Source organism: Trichechus manatus, unplaced genomic scaffold (assembly GCF_000243295.1).
Source record: "Trichechus manatus latirostris isolate Lorelei unplaced genomic scaffold, TriManLat1.0 scaffold00139, whole genome shotgun sequence".
NCBI classification, from domain to species: Eukaryota; Metazoa; Chordata; class Mammalia; order Sirenia; family Trichechidae; genus Trichechus; species Trichechus manatus.
Window position 1 is genome coordinate 3059030 of NW_004444075.1, and position 17929 is coordinate 3076958.

The 17929-nt window shown below is 39.6% G+C and overlaps 1 protein-coding gene across 1 annotated transcript in view; it reads left to right on the forward strand.

The window, feature by feature from the left end:
• The first annotated feature begins 1784 nt into the window (after positions 1–1784).
• Positions 1785–17929, forward strand: part of CLGN (calmegin) — a 64570-nt gene continuing 48425 nt past the window's right edge. Inside the window, exons 1-2 of the mRNA XM_004385474.3 lie at positions 1785–1925; positions 14316–14468. Coding sequence (XP_004385531.1) covers positions 14325–14468 — 144 coding nt within the window. The 5' untranslated portion in view covers positions 1785–1925; positions 14316–14324. The remainder of the gene's footprint in view (positions 1926–14315; positions 14469–17929) is intronic.

Consider the following 17929-nt stretch of genomic DNA (forward strand, 5'->3'; position numbering starts at 1 on the left):
CACCTGGCAACAGTTTTTAAAGCAGTGAGAATCTGAACTAGAGAAATAGCAGTGGGACCAAAGAGGAAGGGATCTCTTCTAGAGATTTTATGGAGATAGAGTTTAATTTATGGAGACAGTGAATGTAGGAGCCAAAGATAAAGAGTCAAAGATGTCCCCAAGGTTTGAGTACTGAGTGATCAAGATGATGGTAAATCTAGCAAAAATCCTCCAATTCTTCAATTTTTAGTTTTCAGCTTCTTTCAGTGAATTCTTAAAAAATCCTTATTGAGCACATTAAGTGTTTTTGTTACAGGCCACAGAATCACATTGAATAATAGAAGTTTGAAAGACTAAAGAGAAATTAAGGAGATAATATTGTTACAAAGTACCTCAAATCAATTTTGTCTGTTTTCTTAGAAATTAAACACTCTCCAGGATGTGACAGCATCAACGGTCTAGAAATGATTGACTTATTACTAATGTAATGTGAAAAATGTTCAGTGGTTTTGATGTCGAGCCAGTAATCACTTATTGTGCACAGAGAGCTATCCTTTAATCTGAGACTTTTCAACAGAGGTCTCAGACTCATAGGTGAATTAAATACTTTTACTCTTTGCAATAAAATTGAAATTGTGACTTTACCAAATTCATATTCAAGATTTACTATAAAATATAAGTATTAAAAGCTGCATGATTCAACATCTAAGGGGCAAATGAGGTTGTGATTCTATACTATGTTTATGCTGTATTTTTAGTGTTTTTGATTAAAATTACAGGTTCTGAGAGAGACGGGTCTGGATTTGAATCCTGTTTCCACCATCTGCTAGCTGTGTGAACTTGGACAAGTTATTTTCAGTTTCCTCACCTGGGTTGTTGTGAAGATTAAATGAGATAAAAGAATGTAAAACTCTTAAAGTATGGTGATGACAGTAACTGTTAGCAATTCTTATTAATAGTACTGTCAGGAAGAACCCAAAAACCAAAACAGTTGCCTTTGAGTAGATTCCAACTCATGGTGACCCCACGTGTTACAGAGTAGAACTGCCGCATAGGGTTTTCTTGGCTGGAATCTTAACGGAAGCAGACCACCAGGCGTTTTCTTCCACGGTACAATGAGTGGACTGAATATATATAAAACCCGTTGCCATCAGTGATTCTGATTCACAGTGACCCTGTAGGACACAGGAGAACCGTCCCATAGGATTTCCAAGGCTGTAATTTTTAAGAAAGCAGAGTGACACATCTTTCTCCCTCAGGGCCGCTGGTGGGTTCGAATTGCTACCTTTTGGTTCTCATATGTGCGTGTGTGTATACTCTCTCGCTATATATATATATATATATATACACACACATATAGAGCATACAGACAGGAATTAGGAACCCCTGCTGACCACAACCATCTCCTTTATCTCCTACAATACAGAACTCGGAGCCTAGGGCACTAATCTTGCTGCACTTAATAATGAGCGTTGTTCGAAAACGTTATTTACACAAAATTCAAGACATAATTATCGTGTAATAGGTAGAACTAAAGTGTCGCAGGGACAGCAGGCGCTCCGACGCAGATAAAATACTAGGACCATGATGACGATGACTCTTCCGATACCCCAGAACCCGGTCCACCTTATGATTGGCCAACCGGAGGAGTGCAGCGCGGCCGGAGGCCCGGGGAGCGCGCTTTACGGCTGCAGAGGCAGCGGCAGCGGCAGCGCCGGGCTCGCAGGGTTGCTCGCTCCGTGACGGTTGAGCACCTCGCGGGGCAGATGCAAGCGGCTCGCGCCTCGGGCCACCGCCTCCTCCCAGCCCGCGGCCGCACGCGCATGCGCGGTTAGCAGTCGCTGCTGGGCGGCCGCCGGCGGGATTGGTCTGGGGAGACGCGGGGACCAAGTGGCAGCGACTCGGACATCAGAGCTGCCACTGCCGAAAACGGGCCCGCAGGACAGGTGCGTGAACTGTCGACCACCTTCCCGCTGCCCTTTGCTCTTGAGCTGGTGTGAGGAATCGGAGTCGTTGTTGCTTCGCCTCGGGTTGGGATTCCCGGGCCGCACCCCCTTCTTTTGCAACCCGAAAGGTTAAACAGGCCGGGGCCAGGTGAGGGGTGGAGGCTGAATTCTGGGAGACGCGGCTTTGAGGGCTGCCGCGGCGCCCCGGGCGGCGGGAGTGGACGCCCGCGAGTCCGTTGGGTCCTGCGGCACCGCCGTGTCCACCTGCTGCGCTGGGCCGCGGGAGAAGGCCCGGCGCCCCCAAGCCCGTCAGCCCTGCACCGCAAGGGGCCGCGGGGCTGAGGCCGTTATTCCAGCGGTTACATCTCGGCCTCGTTCCACGCTCGAGCCCGGGGCGCGCTCCCGAGGGCTGTGAGGGGGCCCGGGGCGCGTCTGGCGCCGCTCACTCCACCGGCGATTCCCTTCAAAAACGCAAACAAAAACAAAATAGGCTCAGCTTACGCAATCCCCACCACTGTGAAGGCGAGAGGACGCAACCTGCACAGCGGAGGTGGCCTGTGACTTCTGGCCACTCCCTAGATGCGCTGTCTGGAGACCAGTGTGCGCCGCAGAGGAGGGAGCGAGAGGGTTGGATTGAATCCAGTGAAACCCTTATTACTAGAGACTCATTATCGCCTAGAGCCCGTTTATAATCAGTCAGACACTTTAGCTGTTGATTTATAGCATCTGCCCCAAGCAACGAGGAGGAGGCATTTGCTTGGGATTTAAAAGCAAATGACATCAAAGCCTAGGATGGGGCCAAAGTAAATCAAATGGCCTTTGGAAGAAGTCTCAAATTAGGAGAGAGTTAATTTATATTGAAACTTTTTGATGCGCAGAAGCCAGCAAAGACCTGATCTAGTTTGTGTTTTTGCTTGCTTTTAATTTTTTATATCACTGTATAGGCCACTTAGTCACTCAGGTAGCCCTTCTTTCTTTCAGTTATAAATTCGACCCCTTTTCAGCTTATAGTTTTGCCTTCGCATCTAATCGGTCTGATCTTCAATTCCTTGTAGACCTTATCCCCAAATCCTTAGGACAAAATATTCTGTATTCTTCATCTTACTTATTTAGCCTATATGGTTAATTTTTGTGTGTGAACGATTTAAGTATGTTAATAGTTTGTAGAAATTGGACAGTACTATAAATTAGCCTTACTACTTGTTTTCAGTACCTAATAAATTTTAGTGTTCTTAATTAGAAAACTAGAATTATCAACTTTAATTGACCTTTGAGATCATCTAGCTCAACTTGTTCACTTGACAAATGAAAAAAACAGGGCAGAGTAGTTTTAATCACTTGCCTTTTTAATAACACAACTAGAATCTTGGTATGATGGTGACAAATCCAGTGTACTTCCTATTCTTTCTTTCTCTAGTTGAGTTCCTGAAGCTGCATGACAACTAAAACTTTAAATAGGTTATTTTCAAACACTATTCCTGAGGCATACCAATGTTGAGTGAGTCCTGCGTTCTGCTATTAATTCTGAATAACAGTGGAAAGGCATGTAAGTTATAAGAAATAGCATATACAGAATCATGAATGTGTTACATAGGCGAGTGTTGGAGAGAGTGAAAGACACGAGGCTTAGAAAGGACAGAATTTATGCTGAGAACTACAGAGAACTGTTGAACATTTTTATACACAGTAAAATAAGACTTGTTTTAGAAAAGTCATACTAGCAGCAAGGCAGAGGAAGTATTTGGAGATTGGCAGACTGGAAATGAAGAGGCAAAGTGGGAGTTCACTAATCCCTTTCAGAAATGATGGTTCCTAAATTAAGACTGTAGCATGAGAATAGAAGGAAGACACATTCAAGAAATACCCGAATGGATTTAGTTACCAGTGCGTAGGGGATCACTGAGAGAGAATAGTCTTAAGATGACTGCCTGGTTTGGTTGACTAGAGGTGCAGTTAATGAGAATCTGGAATAAAGAAGATAGAGAAGCAGTTTGAGGAGGAAAGAACACTTTCAATTTAATGGATGCGTTGGAACATCCTTGAAGATGGATAACCAAAAGAACCCAAACCGTTGCCGTCGAATTGATTTCGAGTTGATCCTGTAATGACCCTACAGGACAGAGTAGAACTGCACCACAGGGTTTCCAGGGAGCAGTGGGTGGATTCAAACTGCCAGCCTTTTGGTTAGCAGCTGTGGCTCTTAACCACTGTGTCACCAGAGCCCCGTGAAGATGGATAGTGGTTTGAAACTAAAAAGTAACCTCTTAACTGCAGATAAGACTTGGGGAGGCCCTTAGCTAACTTAAAGGTAGAAGTCAGGAGTTAATCATCAAGGAGGAATATGTAATGTAAGGAAAGAAGAGAGCCTGAGGATGGAACCCTAAGGAAAACAATATTTACCAGATGATTAGAAAAGGTGCCAGTGAAGGAGACTTAGGCAGAGAACAGGAAGAGAATCAAGAATTAGGAATGGTCCCATGGGAAAAACCAAGAGAGGAAGATTCCAAGAAGGAGACATTATGTGATCAGCAAGGTCATGAGCAGCAGGCAGTTGAAGGACTGGAAAAAGCATTTATCAACTAGAACTTGGTTGGTAGAAACAGTTTCAAAGATAAGAAGCCAGAACTAAGGAGTATAGTAGTGATAGGAAGAGTGTTAGTTTCTATTGCTGCTATAACAAATTACCACAAATTTAGCAGCTTAAAGCAGTACAGATTTATCATCTCACAGTTCTGTAGGCCAGAAGTCTGACACAAGTCTTGCCAAGCTAAAATCAAGATGTTGCTGACACGGCTACATTCCTTACGAGAGGCACTGCGGGAGACTCCGCTTCTGTGCCCACTCCGGTTGCTGGCAGAATTCAAGTTCCTTGTCATCACAGGACTAAGGTCCCTGTTTTCTTGCTGGCTGTATACTCAGCTTCTGGAAGCCACCCACATTCCTTGGCTCATGTCCATCTTTTCCATCTTCAAGGCCCGCAATGGTGGACGGAGTCCCTCTCGCTCTCCATATGTCTCCTGCCTCTTCTTAACCACATCTCTCTGACTGACCTCTCTGCTTTCCTCTTCTACTTCTAAACGCCCATGTGCTTACGTTGGGCCCACATGGATAATCCAGGATACTTTCCCTATCTTAAAGTCTGCTGATTAGCAACCTTAATTCCACCGACAAAGCCCCCTTTGCTGTGTGAGGGATCCAAGGATTTGAGTGTTAACATCTTTGAGATGCCATTATTCAGCCTACCAGTGGAAGTTAGAAGTATTAACAGTTAATGAAGGCATTCTTTGTAAACAACTTGTTGTTAAGGAAAAACAAAATACCTAGAAACATTCATATTAACTAGCATATGATAGGAGTCCTTGGGTGTTTAAGTGCTCAGCTACTGACTGGAAGATTGGAGGTGTGAATCCACCCAGAGACACCTTGGAAGAAAGGACTGACGATCTACTTCCGAAGGTCATAGCCATTCAGAACTCTGTGGAGTGTAGTTCTGCTCTGAAACACATGGGGTTGCCATACGTCAGAATTGACTCCACAGCAGCTGGTTTGTTTTCTTGGTTTTAGCATGTGATAGTTGTAAGTCTGATGATAAGCCTTCCTACTGACCCTTGGGAGCCCTGGTGGTACAGCTTTTCTACTAACCAAAAGGTCTGCAGTTCAAATCCACCGGCCGCTCTTTGGAAACCGTATGGGGACAGTTCTCCTCTGTCCTATAGGGTCGTATGAGTCAGCATTGCCTTGGCAGCAACAGGTTTGGTTTGGTTATTGACCCTCGAGCTTTTTAAGAAATACAGGTATCGAATGAAATAGTCCTGAAATTTGTGTGAGCACTTTGTAAAATTTTGACGCGCCATATAAATATAAGGTAATACCATAAAGTTGTTAATTTTTATATTTTTGTTTATCCTTTAAACTGTTTTTAAATCTTGGCTCGGTAAATGTCATTTAACCAAATAACTAGTCAAAGTTGACTTGATGACAATTGGTTTTGGTTTTAACCAAATAACTAAATAATATGTATAAAATATAATTTAGATGCATGTAAAAAATACAGCTTTTAAAAAATAAAATCCACATAAATTGCAATGGGTGCCTAAAGATGGAACATAAGAAAATATTTAACCTTGTACCATGTTTTAGAGTCCTAGAACTTTAATGCCATTCAATGAGGATTAAATGATTAAATCTAATCTTAGAAGCTTATTGAAAGGAATTAAGAGTTTGAAGCTATACTTAATGTTGAGTCTTGAGTCTTTTACTTAGTAGCTGTGTAAGTCTTGGCTAAGTTACTTATCTCCCGTGAGCTTCACTTTCCTTATCGATAACATGGGACAGGTCATATGGTCATAGGGTACTCTATCCAAAACCAAAATGGACTCATAGCTACCCTGTAGGACAGAGTAAACCTGCCCAATAGGGTTTCCAAGCCTGTAAGTCTTTACAGAAGCCGACTGCCACATCCTTCTCCAGCAGAGCAGCTGGTAGGTTCAGACCACCGATCTTTCAGTTAGCAGCCAAGTGCTTAACCAGTGCACCACCAGGGCTCCTTAGGGTGCTGTAAAGATTGGAATTAATATGCTTGAAAAACAGCAGGTACTCACAAGCAACCCTTATTTTTCTTGCTGTGTTCTCCCCCTTTCAGTTCCTTCATCTCATGCTGCTGCTTTTGTCTGTAACTTTGGCCTCGAGAAAATTAATCCTGTCTATCCTTCGCATCTCACTTTAAGCGTTATGTTCTCAAAGCGGCTTTCCCCAGCTTCTCCCTCATTACGTAAATTTAACTTCCCAATTAGTGTCTGTCCAACTTTCTTGACTTTTCTGTCACTTGTTATAGTTTACATATTATACCTGGGTTATTTGTTTAACATCTGACTTTTGCCCTGCACTCTAAGTTCTGAGATTGGGGGATGTGCCTGTTTTGCTGATTACTGTAAACACAGTGTCTAACATAATAATGCCTGGCACATAATTGACAGTCATAAATATTTGTTGAATGAATTAGTGAATGATGAATTTTATTATCTACTGTCTCACCTCCCCTGAATTTCTTGGGGAAAACATTAGCCATCAAAAAATTAATAAATTCTTGATAAGAAATTTTTTTAAAAGTAAGAAATTAATAAATCCCTGATACTACTTATTCTGAAGTAGCTTTTGTAGTATCAGATGAGCTTCTCTGGAAGAATGTTGCCTTTCTAATATGTCCCCATTACTGTCCTCCTCACCTCATTTGTGATCCTCCAGAGTAAATTGTGTAGTGCCCCATAGCCAGATAATCCCAAGAATAATCCTCCAATTATGGTAAAAATATGTTCAGGGTTTTGTTTTGTTTTGTGAGATGTGGTAACACAAAAGCTTTTTAATCTAATTTTTCTATTTATCTTTTCTATTAAAGTCAGTTCTGATGAGAGTTGTGAAGATACAACACGTCTATAGCAACATTCTGAAAACTCACAAGGGGATATTTCTTCGTAGATGTAGAATAGAATTTCAAAATATGATTAACTCTGTCATAGTAAATTAGATCACAGAACTGCAGACTTTCCGGACCATTATCTTCTTTCCCTATAGAAATGATTTTTACTCTGTTAAGTTTTAGCAATGTATCATACCCTAAACTTTAGAAGGCCAATGTTAGAAGTACTGATAAAATAACTATGTCTCTGTGTCTTATAAAACCATAGTTAAAGACATTATGTAAGGGTTTATGCCATACATTTTTCTAGGAGTTGAAATCTGCAAAAGGACCTCCTCCCCCAAGGATCTTGTAGATTTTTACTAGTCAGCAAAAACTCACTTATTTTATTTCTGCTTTTCCCCTAATTGCCTAGAAACCCATTCTGCTAGATTTACTGTTGAATGCTTCTGGGACAGGACTCATTAGTTATATGGTACCATTCTGTTTCTCTCTTCTTAACTTTTTTTTTTTCTGTTATTCGTTCTATAAACATATAACTGTTCCTGTTTATCATGTATTAGCACTCTTTTCGGCACTGTGAAAACAGAAATGAGAAAGAGTTCCAGCCCTCAGTGAGCTTATATTTTTGTCTATTTTGTGTTTTGCAAGTTGCCTCAAACTATTTTTTTGAAACTAGGTAGAGGTAGTGTTTTCGTTACCTAGGGCTGTCATAACAAAATAACAGAAAGGTGGTGGTTTTAAAGAACAGAAATGTATTGTCTCACAGTTCTGGAGGCTAGAAGTTCAAATCAAGGTATCAGCTATCTTGATTCCTTCTGAGCGTTCTGAAAGAGGAACTGTTCCATGCCTCTCTCCCAGCTTCTGGTGGCTACCAGCAATCCTTGGGGTTCCTTTACTGCACATACATGTATCCTCACATGGTGCATTACTCCCCTGTGTGTTTCAATGTCTGTCTTTCTCTTTTAGAAGAGGAGGCTCTGGTATGACTTCATTAATTTAACTGATAACATCTGCAAAGAAAAATTCTGTTTCCTCAAACGGTCACATTCCCTGGTACAGGCATTAGTACTTCAACACAGGGCTTTGAACCACTTCTAACCGGTTCAGTCATGGCCAATGAAGAAAACCAGAGCAGACCTGAATTCTAAAAATTTGGGTGAATTGGAATGATAGCTGGAATGGGAAAAATTACAGGTCAAAGCCCTGCTAGAAACTTGATGTCCCTCTTAGAAAATAAGGGCAGCATATGCATTGCATAGCAACTAAATCTCTTGCCTGTTGGTTTTTGAGCAGAGTAGGAAGCAGCAGTGTCCCACTCAAAGATGGTGGCTTATTTGAATGTGTGTTGCTCTCCAAAGTCTTGCTAATAACCTAATCTACCTCATCTGGCTTCTGAAAGGGCTCACAACGCCTCTTCTGAGTCTCCCATTCCAGGGTTATGACCAGTTAAGTTTTCCCGTTCTGGTTATGATTCTCATTCACCCAGATTTTGAAAATTCAGGTCTTTTCTGATTTTGCTTCATTGGCTATGGCTGAGCTACTTCAGAGCCCTGCTTCAGCATATCTTTTTGGGGGACTCAGTTCAATCCATAACAGATAGTATAAATCTTAAATAAATAACCAAACAAAAAAAGACCCGTTGCTGTTGAGTCTATTCCAACTCATAGTGACCCTACAGGACAGAGTAGAGCTGCCCGATAGGGTTTCCAAGGAGTGGCTGATGGATTCGAACTGCCAGACTTTTGGTTAGAAGCCAAATGCTTAACCGCTGTGCAACCAGGGCCCCAAAATAAGTAAACAAACATGTATAATTATCATGTTTACATAAACATATTATTTTGAAAGTGGTGCTACTTAGTCAATTTTAATTTTAGTGTGTAGCTATGTTTTTAAAATCTACTGCAGAGATAGTTCATTCTTTCTGTAATTAGCGCAGCCAGTGAACATTCCCATATCCAGGCTTTTGACTGATAATTTCACTGATCTCAGGCCTTCAGTGGTTTCCCACTGTTATAGTGTCAGATCCAGACTCCTCCGAATGCTTTCTAGAACTTTGTTACCTAAACCTTCAGCGCCTTTGCTACCTCTCCTCCACCCCCTTAAAGGCCATTGCTTTCATTTGCATTTTCAGCTATTCTGTTTTGGGGATTCTTTTCTGACTTTCTACTCTGCTGCTTGAGGTATTTTCATTGTTTCTAGAGCCCTTCTGATTTAGAAAAAATACCGTTTTAGTTAACATGTGTTAGTTAAGGTAATGCTAGCTGATCAAATAAAAAAGTCTCAGAGGCTTAACACAACATAATTTCTCGTGTTCCTGATGAGTGGATGACTGTCCCCCAAGTGGTGATTCAGGGATGCAGGCTCTTCCTAACTTGTAACTCCACTATCTTCAACTTTGACTCTCAAAGTAGCCTGCATCAAAGCAGAAGGGGAAGGAAAGATCATGGAGAGTTGCTCATGGGAGTTTTTTATGGTAAAGGCTGGCAATGACATACAGCCCTTCTGTTTACGTTCCATTGGCTGTGACTCAGTCACGTAGTCGTTCCTAATGCCAGTGGAAGTGTAGTCTAGCCACATCCCCTTGAAAAAGAAAATAGTGTGGTGATTAGCTAGCAGTCTCTGTCACATTTTACAACAGATACTGGGTATCCTGTAATTGCTTTTTCTGTGAGTGCTCTTCCTGTTTTTCATGTGAGATTGAGCTTTACTTTAATACTAGTAAATTGGCTGTATTTTATAATTTGTGATTTGGGGCTGAAAGTGGAGGTTCAGTAGGGCTTTTAGGTGATATTGGTGAAACTTTGAGATAAACCGGACTATGAGGCTTGGTCCAGGTTTTAAAGATTGGGGAGAATGGTATGTCATACTTGGCTAAAGTCAGTTCAGTTTGTTATTGAATCATCCAGGAAGCAATGCAAAGAATATAGACAAGATGAAAGATACAGTGTGGTGCAAATGAATGCACCTCTTCAGTGCTTCTCTTCTTCCTCATGAAGGCACAGCTGAGGTTTAGTGGTCTCCACAAGGGTGGAGATGCTTAGAACACTGGACTTGCTATCTTTTATATACATTGTTTGTAAGGAGAGAAGGGAATGGCATCAACACTAAACGTCATACTATATAAAGAAATTCTTGCTGTGCTAAAATTGTACAATCTAGTTACTTTTTTTTTTTTTTTAAATGCTACTTTGTTGTCAGGCCTTTCAAGGCATCAGTGTAGGCCTGGCAATATCTAAAAAACAAGATTCAACAAACCTCACAATTTTGCTTGGAGCTTGATGATACGTTGGTGCCATAGTGTGGTAGACTTCCAAGGAATACTGTGAACTTCATGATCTGATTCTCAAGTTGTCAGCTGGTGCATCACTGTGTAGTGATAAAATAGCACAGAATTAAGCAGAAAATATTAGCTCTGTATTTATAATTAAAAAACAAAAACAAAAAACCAGCAACAACAGCAAATACTCTCTCAGACTATGTAGTTTTCTTAATGGAGACTGTTATCCCAACAAAACTGCCTTGCCTACAGAATGGTTTGTGACCAATTACAGTTTGTTTTTAAGTATTTCACTTCTATGGTAAGGTAGGTATGGCCATTATTGGGTAAATATCTTTATAACTTAGTACTAATAATAGTCTAAATTTCAAAAATTTCCAAGAGGTTTGAAAATACATTGCTACCAATTTTGTGGCTTCTTTCCATTGCTTTATAATAAACATATATAAAGCAGTAGGGAAAGATTGAAGAGGTAGCATGGTATGCAGAAGAAAAGTTCTGGATTTTAATCTTGTTTTTCACATTTATAATCATGTGCCTTTGAGCAAGTTTTTAAAAAATCTTCCAAATTTCCCTTTGTAGATTGAGAATAATAATACCTATCCTATTCACCTCCTGGGCTGTAAGGATTAAGTTAGCTAGTTCCTTTATACAAATGTAAGATCATAGTAATGGGACTTAAAGGAAGAGCAAATTTTTAAGATACAGACTTTTCTAAATATTTTTCCTGAAGCATCAACACCTATTTCTGAGGGAAAATTAGGAAGGACTATAATATAAAAAAACAAATAAAACTGGATTACTCGGGTTGAGTATGAGTAGGGTTCCAGAAGGAGCACTGCCCACTTGGCTTCCTTGTAATACCTCCCTAGCAGCCCAGTGGGGCGCTGGTGGTGCAGTGGTTAAGAGTTCAGACTGCTAAACGAAAGGTCGGCAGTTCGAATCCACAAGCAGCTCCTTGGAAACCCTATGGGCTAATTCTACTCTGTCCTACAGGGTCACTGTGGGTTGGAATCTACTCCATGGCAACGGGGTTTTTTTTAGCAGCCCAGTACACCAAAGGTCAAGCATCCCACTTAGAACATATTTTTCAACAAATTAATTATTAAGAACCTAAAGTATGCATTTGTTTTTGAAGGACAGGATATGGACCTTAGTGATGAATGTTTATTACTACTACTATTATTATGCATTTCTATTTTACTCAGATATTTTTGATAGCAAGACACCTTTTACATCATCATATAAATCATTGAAGGCTCTTAAACTTTTAAAACAATGAAGCATTTAGGGTTATTAACGATTAAGCAATTTACTGGTATACTGATGTTTGTGTCAATAAGTGAAAAATTAAAAAAAAATTACTGAGACGGATTGGTCTCTTTAAATTTACTTCCTATTCCAGTTATCCCTCTTTTGTGTAATCTTTTTGTAATCTGCTATTTCTTTTTTTAAAAACCAGCTTTATTGATACATAACTTGTATACTTCAAGTTTGCCTGTTTAAAGCATCCAGTTCAATGGTTTTTATTTTTACAGAGTTGTGCAACCATCACCATATTCCAATTTTAGAACATTTTGATAACCCTAAAAAGAAACCTTATATACATTAGCCCTTCCGCTGCTCCTTTCCTTAGGTATTCACTGGTCTATTTTCCAACTCTGTGGATTTGCCTGTTCTGGACATTTCGTATGAGTGAAATCATATAGTACCTGGTCTTTTGTGACTGGCTTCTTTTATTAGTGTAATATTTTTGAGATTCACCCATATTGTAGCATGTATCAGTACTTCTTTTTATTGTTGACTAATATTCTTTTATATGGATAGTCCACATTTTGTGTATTCATTCATTAGTTGACAGGTATTTGAATTGTTTCTGCTTTTGGGCTGTTATGAAAACTGTGCTTGTGAACATTTGTGTACACATTTTTGTGTGAATTCTTGGGGAGATACCTAAGAGTAGAATTTCTAGGTTATATGGTAACTTTAAAGGAGCCCTGGTGGCGCAGTGGTTATCACTCGAATATTAACCAAAAGATGGCAGTTCGAACCTGTCAGCCACTTTGCAGGAGAAAGTTGTGGCAGTCTGCTTCCGTAAAGATGACAGTCTTGGAAGCCTTGCGAGTCAGTTCTGCTCTGTCCCAAAGGGTTACTGTGAGTCAGAATCTACTTAATGACATGCAGCAACAACACAGCATGGTAACTCTGTTTTAACATTTTGAAGAACCGACATCTGTTTTCCAAATCAGCTGCACCATTTTATGTTCTCATTTTACATCTGAGGGTTCTAATTTCTTCACATCCTCCCAACGCTTATTATTGCCTCTTTTTGTTCATAGCTCTTCTAGTGGATGTAAAGTGCTATCATTGTGAATCCAGTGTTTCTTACACAGATGTATATAGGCCTACAGATTGTTCTTGAAGGTCTAAGAATTCTCAGAATTTTTTTCTTAATTTTCACGTTGATGGTGATTTTGAAGAAAAGTTATTCAGCTGTATTCCGGATCATGTGGATGACCACCCACCTTATAACCAAGGATTGCTGCACTGTTTCAGTCATGACATTTACTTTGTGTTTGGAACTACATGGGCACCGAGAAATAAAACTTGCATTTTTAATGTGCTAATGGAAATTGTTGATGTTAGCTGCTGTTGAGTGGAGGACGTAATTCTATAAATCATGTATTTCTGCCAAGAGACAGCCACATTATATTATGGTATGCTATAAGGAACAGAAGTTTCGAAGTATTTGAATAGAGAGAAACAGACAATTGAGTAATCATGATATTATAGGGATGATAATGCTGAAGAACTTTCTCCACAGCAGTCAACCTGTTCAAAATAAGCCACATTTTTGTTTGTTTAGCAGTGATTTGACTTCAGCAAAACAGTATCACAGTAAATGTGAGGGTTGTTTTCCTTAGTTTCCTTTATTTTGTTGGTTGTATTAGTCTCTCAGGCTGTCGTAACAAAATACCACAAACTAAGTGACTTACACAAACAGAAATTTGTCGTCTGACAGTTCTAGAGGCTGCAAGTCTGAATTCATGATGTTGGCAGGACCGTGTCCTCTCTGAAGGTTCTAGAAGAAGATCCTTTCTTGTCTTTCCTAGCTTCTGGTACCCCAGCGTTCCTTGGCTTACAGCTGCAGCATAACTCTGTGATCACATAGCTTTTCTCGCTGTGTGTGTCTCTTATTAGATTAGGACACACCCTACCCTAGTATGATCTCATGTTAATAGCATCTTCAAAGATCTTATTTCTAAACAAGGTCACATTCATGGGTACCAGGGGTTGGCATAAACTTGTCTTTTTGGGATACAAAATTCAATCCATAACATTGGTGTTTATATATAACCATATTTTGATTTTATAATTATAAAATTTCCAATTGTATGTTTGTATACACTTAAGCAACATTGTAATAAAAATAAATCAACACTTAGGAACTGTGAGTTTTTTTTTTTCTTTCTTATAAAAGGGGTCTCCTATTATTTGAGGCCTGCAGCTGTAGAATCTGTTTTCTTTGAGGTTTGAAGTTTGTATTTTTACTTCTTCAAAGCATAATTTATATAATTTTATTAATTATGTGCTTTATAGACCACCCTAGGATAAAGGATGTACAAAGGATAAATTATTTCATGTTTTTATCAGAACTTTGTTTTTTTTTTACTGATTCCTCTTAATTTCACAGATAATCAATATGCATTTCCAAGGCTTTAGGCTATGTTTGGGTCTTCTGCTCATCTCGGTTAATGCAGAATTTATGGACGATGGTGTTGAGATGGAAGACTTTGATGAAAATTCAGAAGAGATTGATGTTGATGAAGACGAACTTTCCTCAGAGGTAAGGTTATTGAGAAATGAGTTGTAAATTATTCCTTTACATGATACATAGGAGTAACTGACCTCTTAAGATTCATTTCAGTTCTAACAGTTTTCATTTTCTAAGTAGATAGAAAAACATTGCTTGTTCCCAACCATCTTGTTGCTGTATTTTTTTTTAGTGTCCCCCTTCTACAGAAATTCTTAAACTTTTGTGCATGGTTCCTAATACAGTTTTATTACCAAATAAATATTGGAAGGTTTGTACTATCAAAATAGGAGTGCATCACTGATTCAAATCAGTTGCCATCAAGTTGACTCTGACTCATGGCAACCCCATGTGTGTCGAAGTACAGCTGTGCACCATAAAGTTTTCTATAGCTGATTTTTGGGAAGCAGATTGCCAGGCCTTTCTTCTGAGTCATCTTTAGGTGGACTTCCAATCTTTCAGTTAGCAGGCAAGCACATAAACCATTAGCAGCAACCAGGCATTCCTCATCACTGGTTAAAGAGGACTAAGTACTTTAAGAGAAAGGTTTCCAATCTTACTTCTGACATTGCCAGCTGTTTTCAGATAAAAGGTAATGTAATTTGCAGTTCTCCTAGAAGGAAAGTAAGTAGTGTCTTTATTTCTTTGAGGAAAAAAAATATGCTAACAAGGAGGATGAATTAGAAAGAGAAGTGATGAGTAAGACTGACCCAAGTTTCTATCTCAGCATTGGTAAGATGTAAATTTCAAGGTGGTGACTAATAGAAGCCTCGGTAATTTTACAGAGATTTTTGTACACCGTGAAACACCAAAGTAACTTTCACATCGAGGAATATTCATATCTAATATTGTGATAATCAGAAATATTTTTGATGGCAAGAAAGCATTAAATGTATTGTGTTAGCTACTGTTTAAGGTCCCTAACCCAAAACCTAACCTCTTGCCTTCAGGACAATTCCAACTCATAGCAACCCTGTAGGGCAGAGTAGAACTGCCCTTTAGGGTTTCCAAGGAGTGGCTGGTGGATTCCAACTGCTAGCATTTTGGTTAGCAGCCAAACACTTAACAACTGCGCCACTAGGACCCCTTTATGGGCCCTAGGTGGTGCAAATGCTTTGCTCTCAACTTCTAACCTAACAGTTAGCAGTTCAGATCTGACCAGTGGTGCTGCAGAAGAAAAGCCTGATAGTTTTAGTCTGTGAAGATTACAGCCAAGAAAACACTGTGGAAAAGTTCTGCTCTGTAATGCATGGAGTCACCATGAGTTGGAATCAACTCAATGGCAATGGGCTTGGTTTTGGTTTTTGGTTTGTCTGCTGTTTAAAGGGCCAAGGGAAATAATATATAGTTGTTACAGACTTCTTTGCTTCACTTCTTTTTGGAGTTTTATAGTTGCAAATGCAGCTGTTGTTCAGTTGTTTCAGATGAATATTCTGTTTTTCCTGTTAAATTTTTGTTTAAAACCTAATTCTCTGATCTACAGAAAGTAAATACTCGATTGTTTAATGACGGACTTAGATAGAGCTACTAGAGGAGTCTCGGAGGGTAATACTTCATAGTAGTAGTCCAAGCTGCACTGAAGGCATTGGCGAAAAACAGGGTTCCAGGAATTGATGGAATGCCAACTGATGTATTTCAACAAACGGATGCAGCACTGGAAGCGCTCACTCATCTATGTCAAGAAATTTGGAAGACAGCTACCTGGATAACGAACTGGAAGAGATCCATATTTGTGTCCATTCCAAAGAAAGATGATCCAACAGAACATGGAAATTATAGAGCAATATCATTAATATCACACACAAGTAAAATTTTGCAGAAGATAATTCAAAAGTGATTGCAGGAGTACATCAACAGGGAACTGCCATAAATTCAGCCAGATTCAGAAGAGGACATGAAACGAGGGATATTGCTGATGTCAGATGAGTCTTGGCTGAAAACAGAAAATACCAGAAAGATGTTTACCTGTGTTTTATTGACTATGCAAAGGCATTCGACTGTGTGGATCATAACAAATTATGGATAACATTGCAAAGAATGTGCTCATGTGGAACCTGTACATAGACCAAGAGGCAGTTGTTCCAGCAGAACAAGGGGATACTGCATGGTTTAAAATCAGAAAAGGTGTACACTGGGGTTGTATCTTTTCACTATGGTTATTCAATCTGTATGCTGAGCAAATAATCTGAAAATCTGGATTATATGAAGAAGCATGTGGTCAGGATTAGAGAAAGACTAATTAAGAGCCTGCCGTGTGCAGATGACATAACCTTGCTTGCTGAGAAGTTAAGAGTACTTGAAGCACTTACTGATGAAGATCAAAGACAACAGCCTTCAGTATAGATTATACCTCAACATAAAGTAAACAAAAATCCTCACAACTAGACCAATAAGCAACGTAATAATAAACAGAGAAAGTATTGAAGTTGTCAAGAATTTTATTTTACTTGGATCCACAATCAACACCCATGGAAGCAGAAGTCAAGAAGTCAAACGATGTATTTTTAAACTGTTAAAAAACAAAGGTGTCACTTTGAGGACTAAGGTGCGCCTGACCCAAGCCATGGTATTTTTAGTTGCCTCACCTGCATGTGAAAGCAGCCAGTGAATAAGGAAGACCAAAGAAGAATTGATGCCTTTGAATATTGAGTTGGCAAAGAATATTGGTTCTACCATGGACTTCCAGAAGAATGAACAAGTCTGTCTTGGAAGAAGAACAGCCAGAATACTCATTAGAAGGATGGATGGCGAGACTTCGTCTCATGTACTTAGGACGTGTTATTAGGAGGAACCAGTCCCTGGATAAGGACATCACGCTTGGTAAACCAGAGGGTGAGTGAAAAAGCAGAAGACCCTCAATGAGATGGATTGACACAGGGGCTGTAACAATAGGCTCAAACATAGCAACTATTGTGAGGATGGCACAGTATTTTATTCTGTTGTACATAGGGTCACTGTGAGTCGGAACTGACTCAAAGGCACCTGACAACCACAATTATAGAGCACAAATAATCTAGACATGGTAAAGTATAAATAAAGGCAAAATATAACTGCTGGTAATTTTAAGGGTGGTTTAGCAGAAGGAAGCCTCTTACGACACCGATGTCCATTTTACCAGTTCGTACAAATATAGAGAATAAAGTTATAATTCATTAAACTTCATAGAAGATTGACAGTTTCGTTAGCTGCATTTTGACCCTGCTAATAATTATGTGAAATTTTATTTAGTTACTGATATTCATCCCTTAAAGAAACAGGAAATGTTGTATTACTGGGCAGGGTAGGGAAAGTGAGAATGGAAAAAGTACTTCTGCATCCTTTTCCTGAAAAGGTAAGTGGAGAAATCTTACAATTAACCACACAGACAACACCACAAAAGACTGATTCAGGAGGGACTCAGATTGATCTATTACTTTAGGAAAATTCTTATTCATTCATCATCAGCATTTCACATTGTCAACACATTATTTTAGTCTCTTAAGTTATCTTGTTGA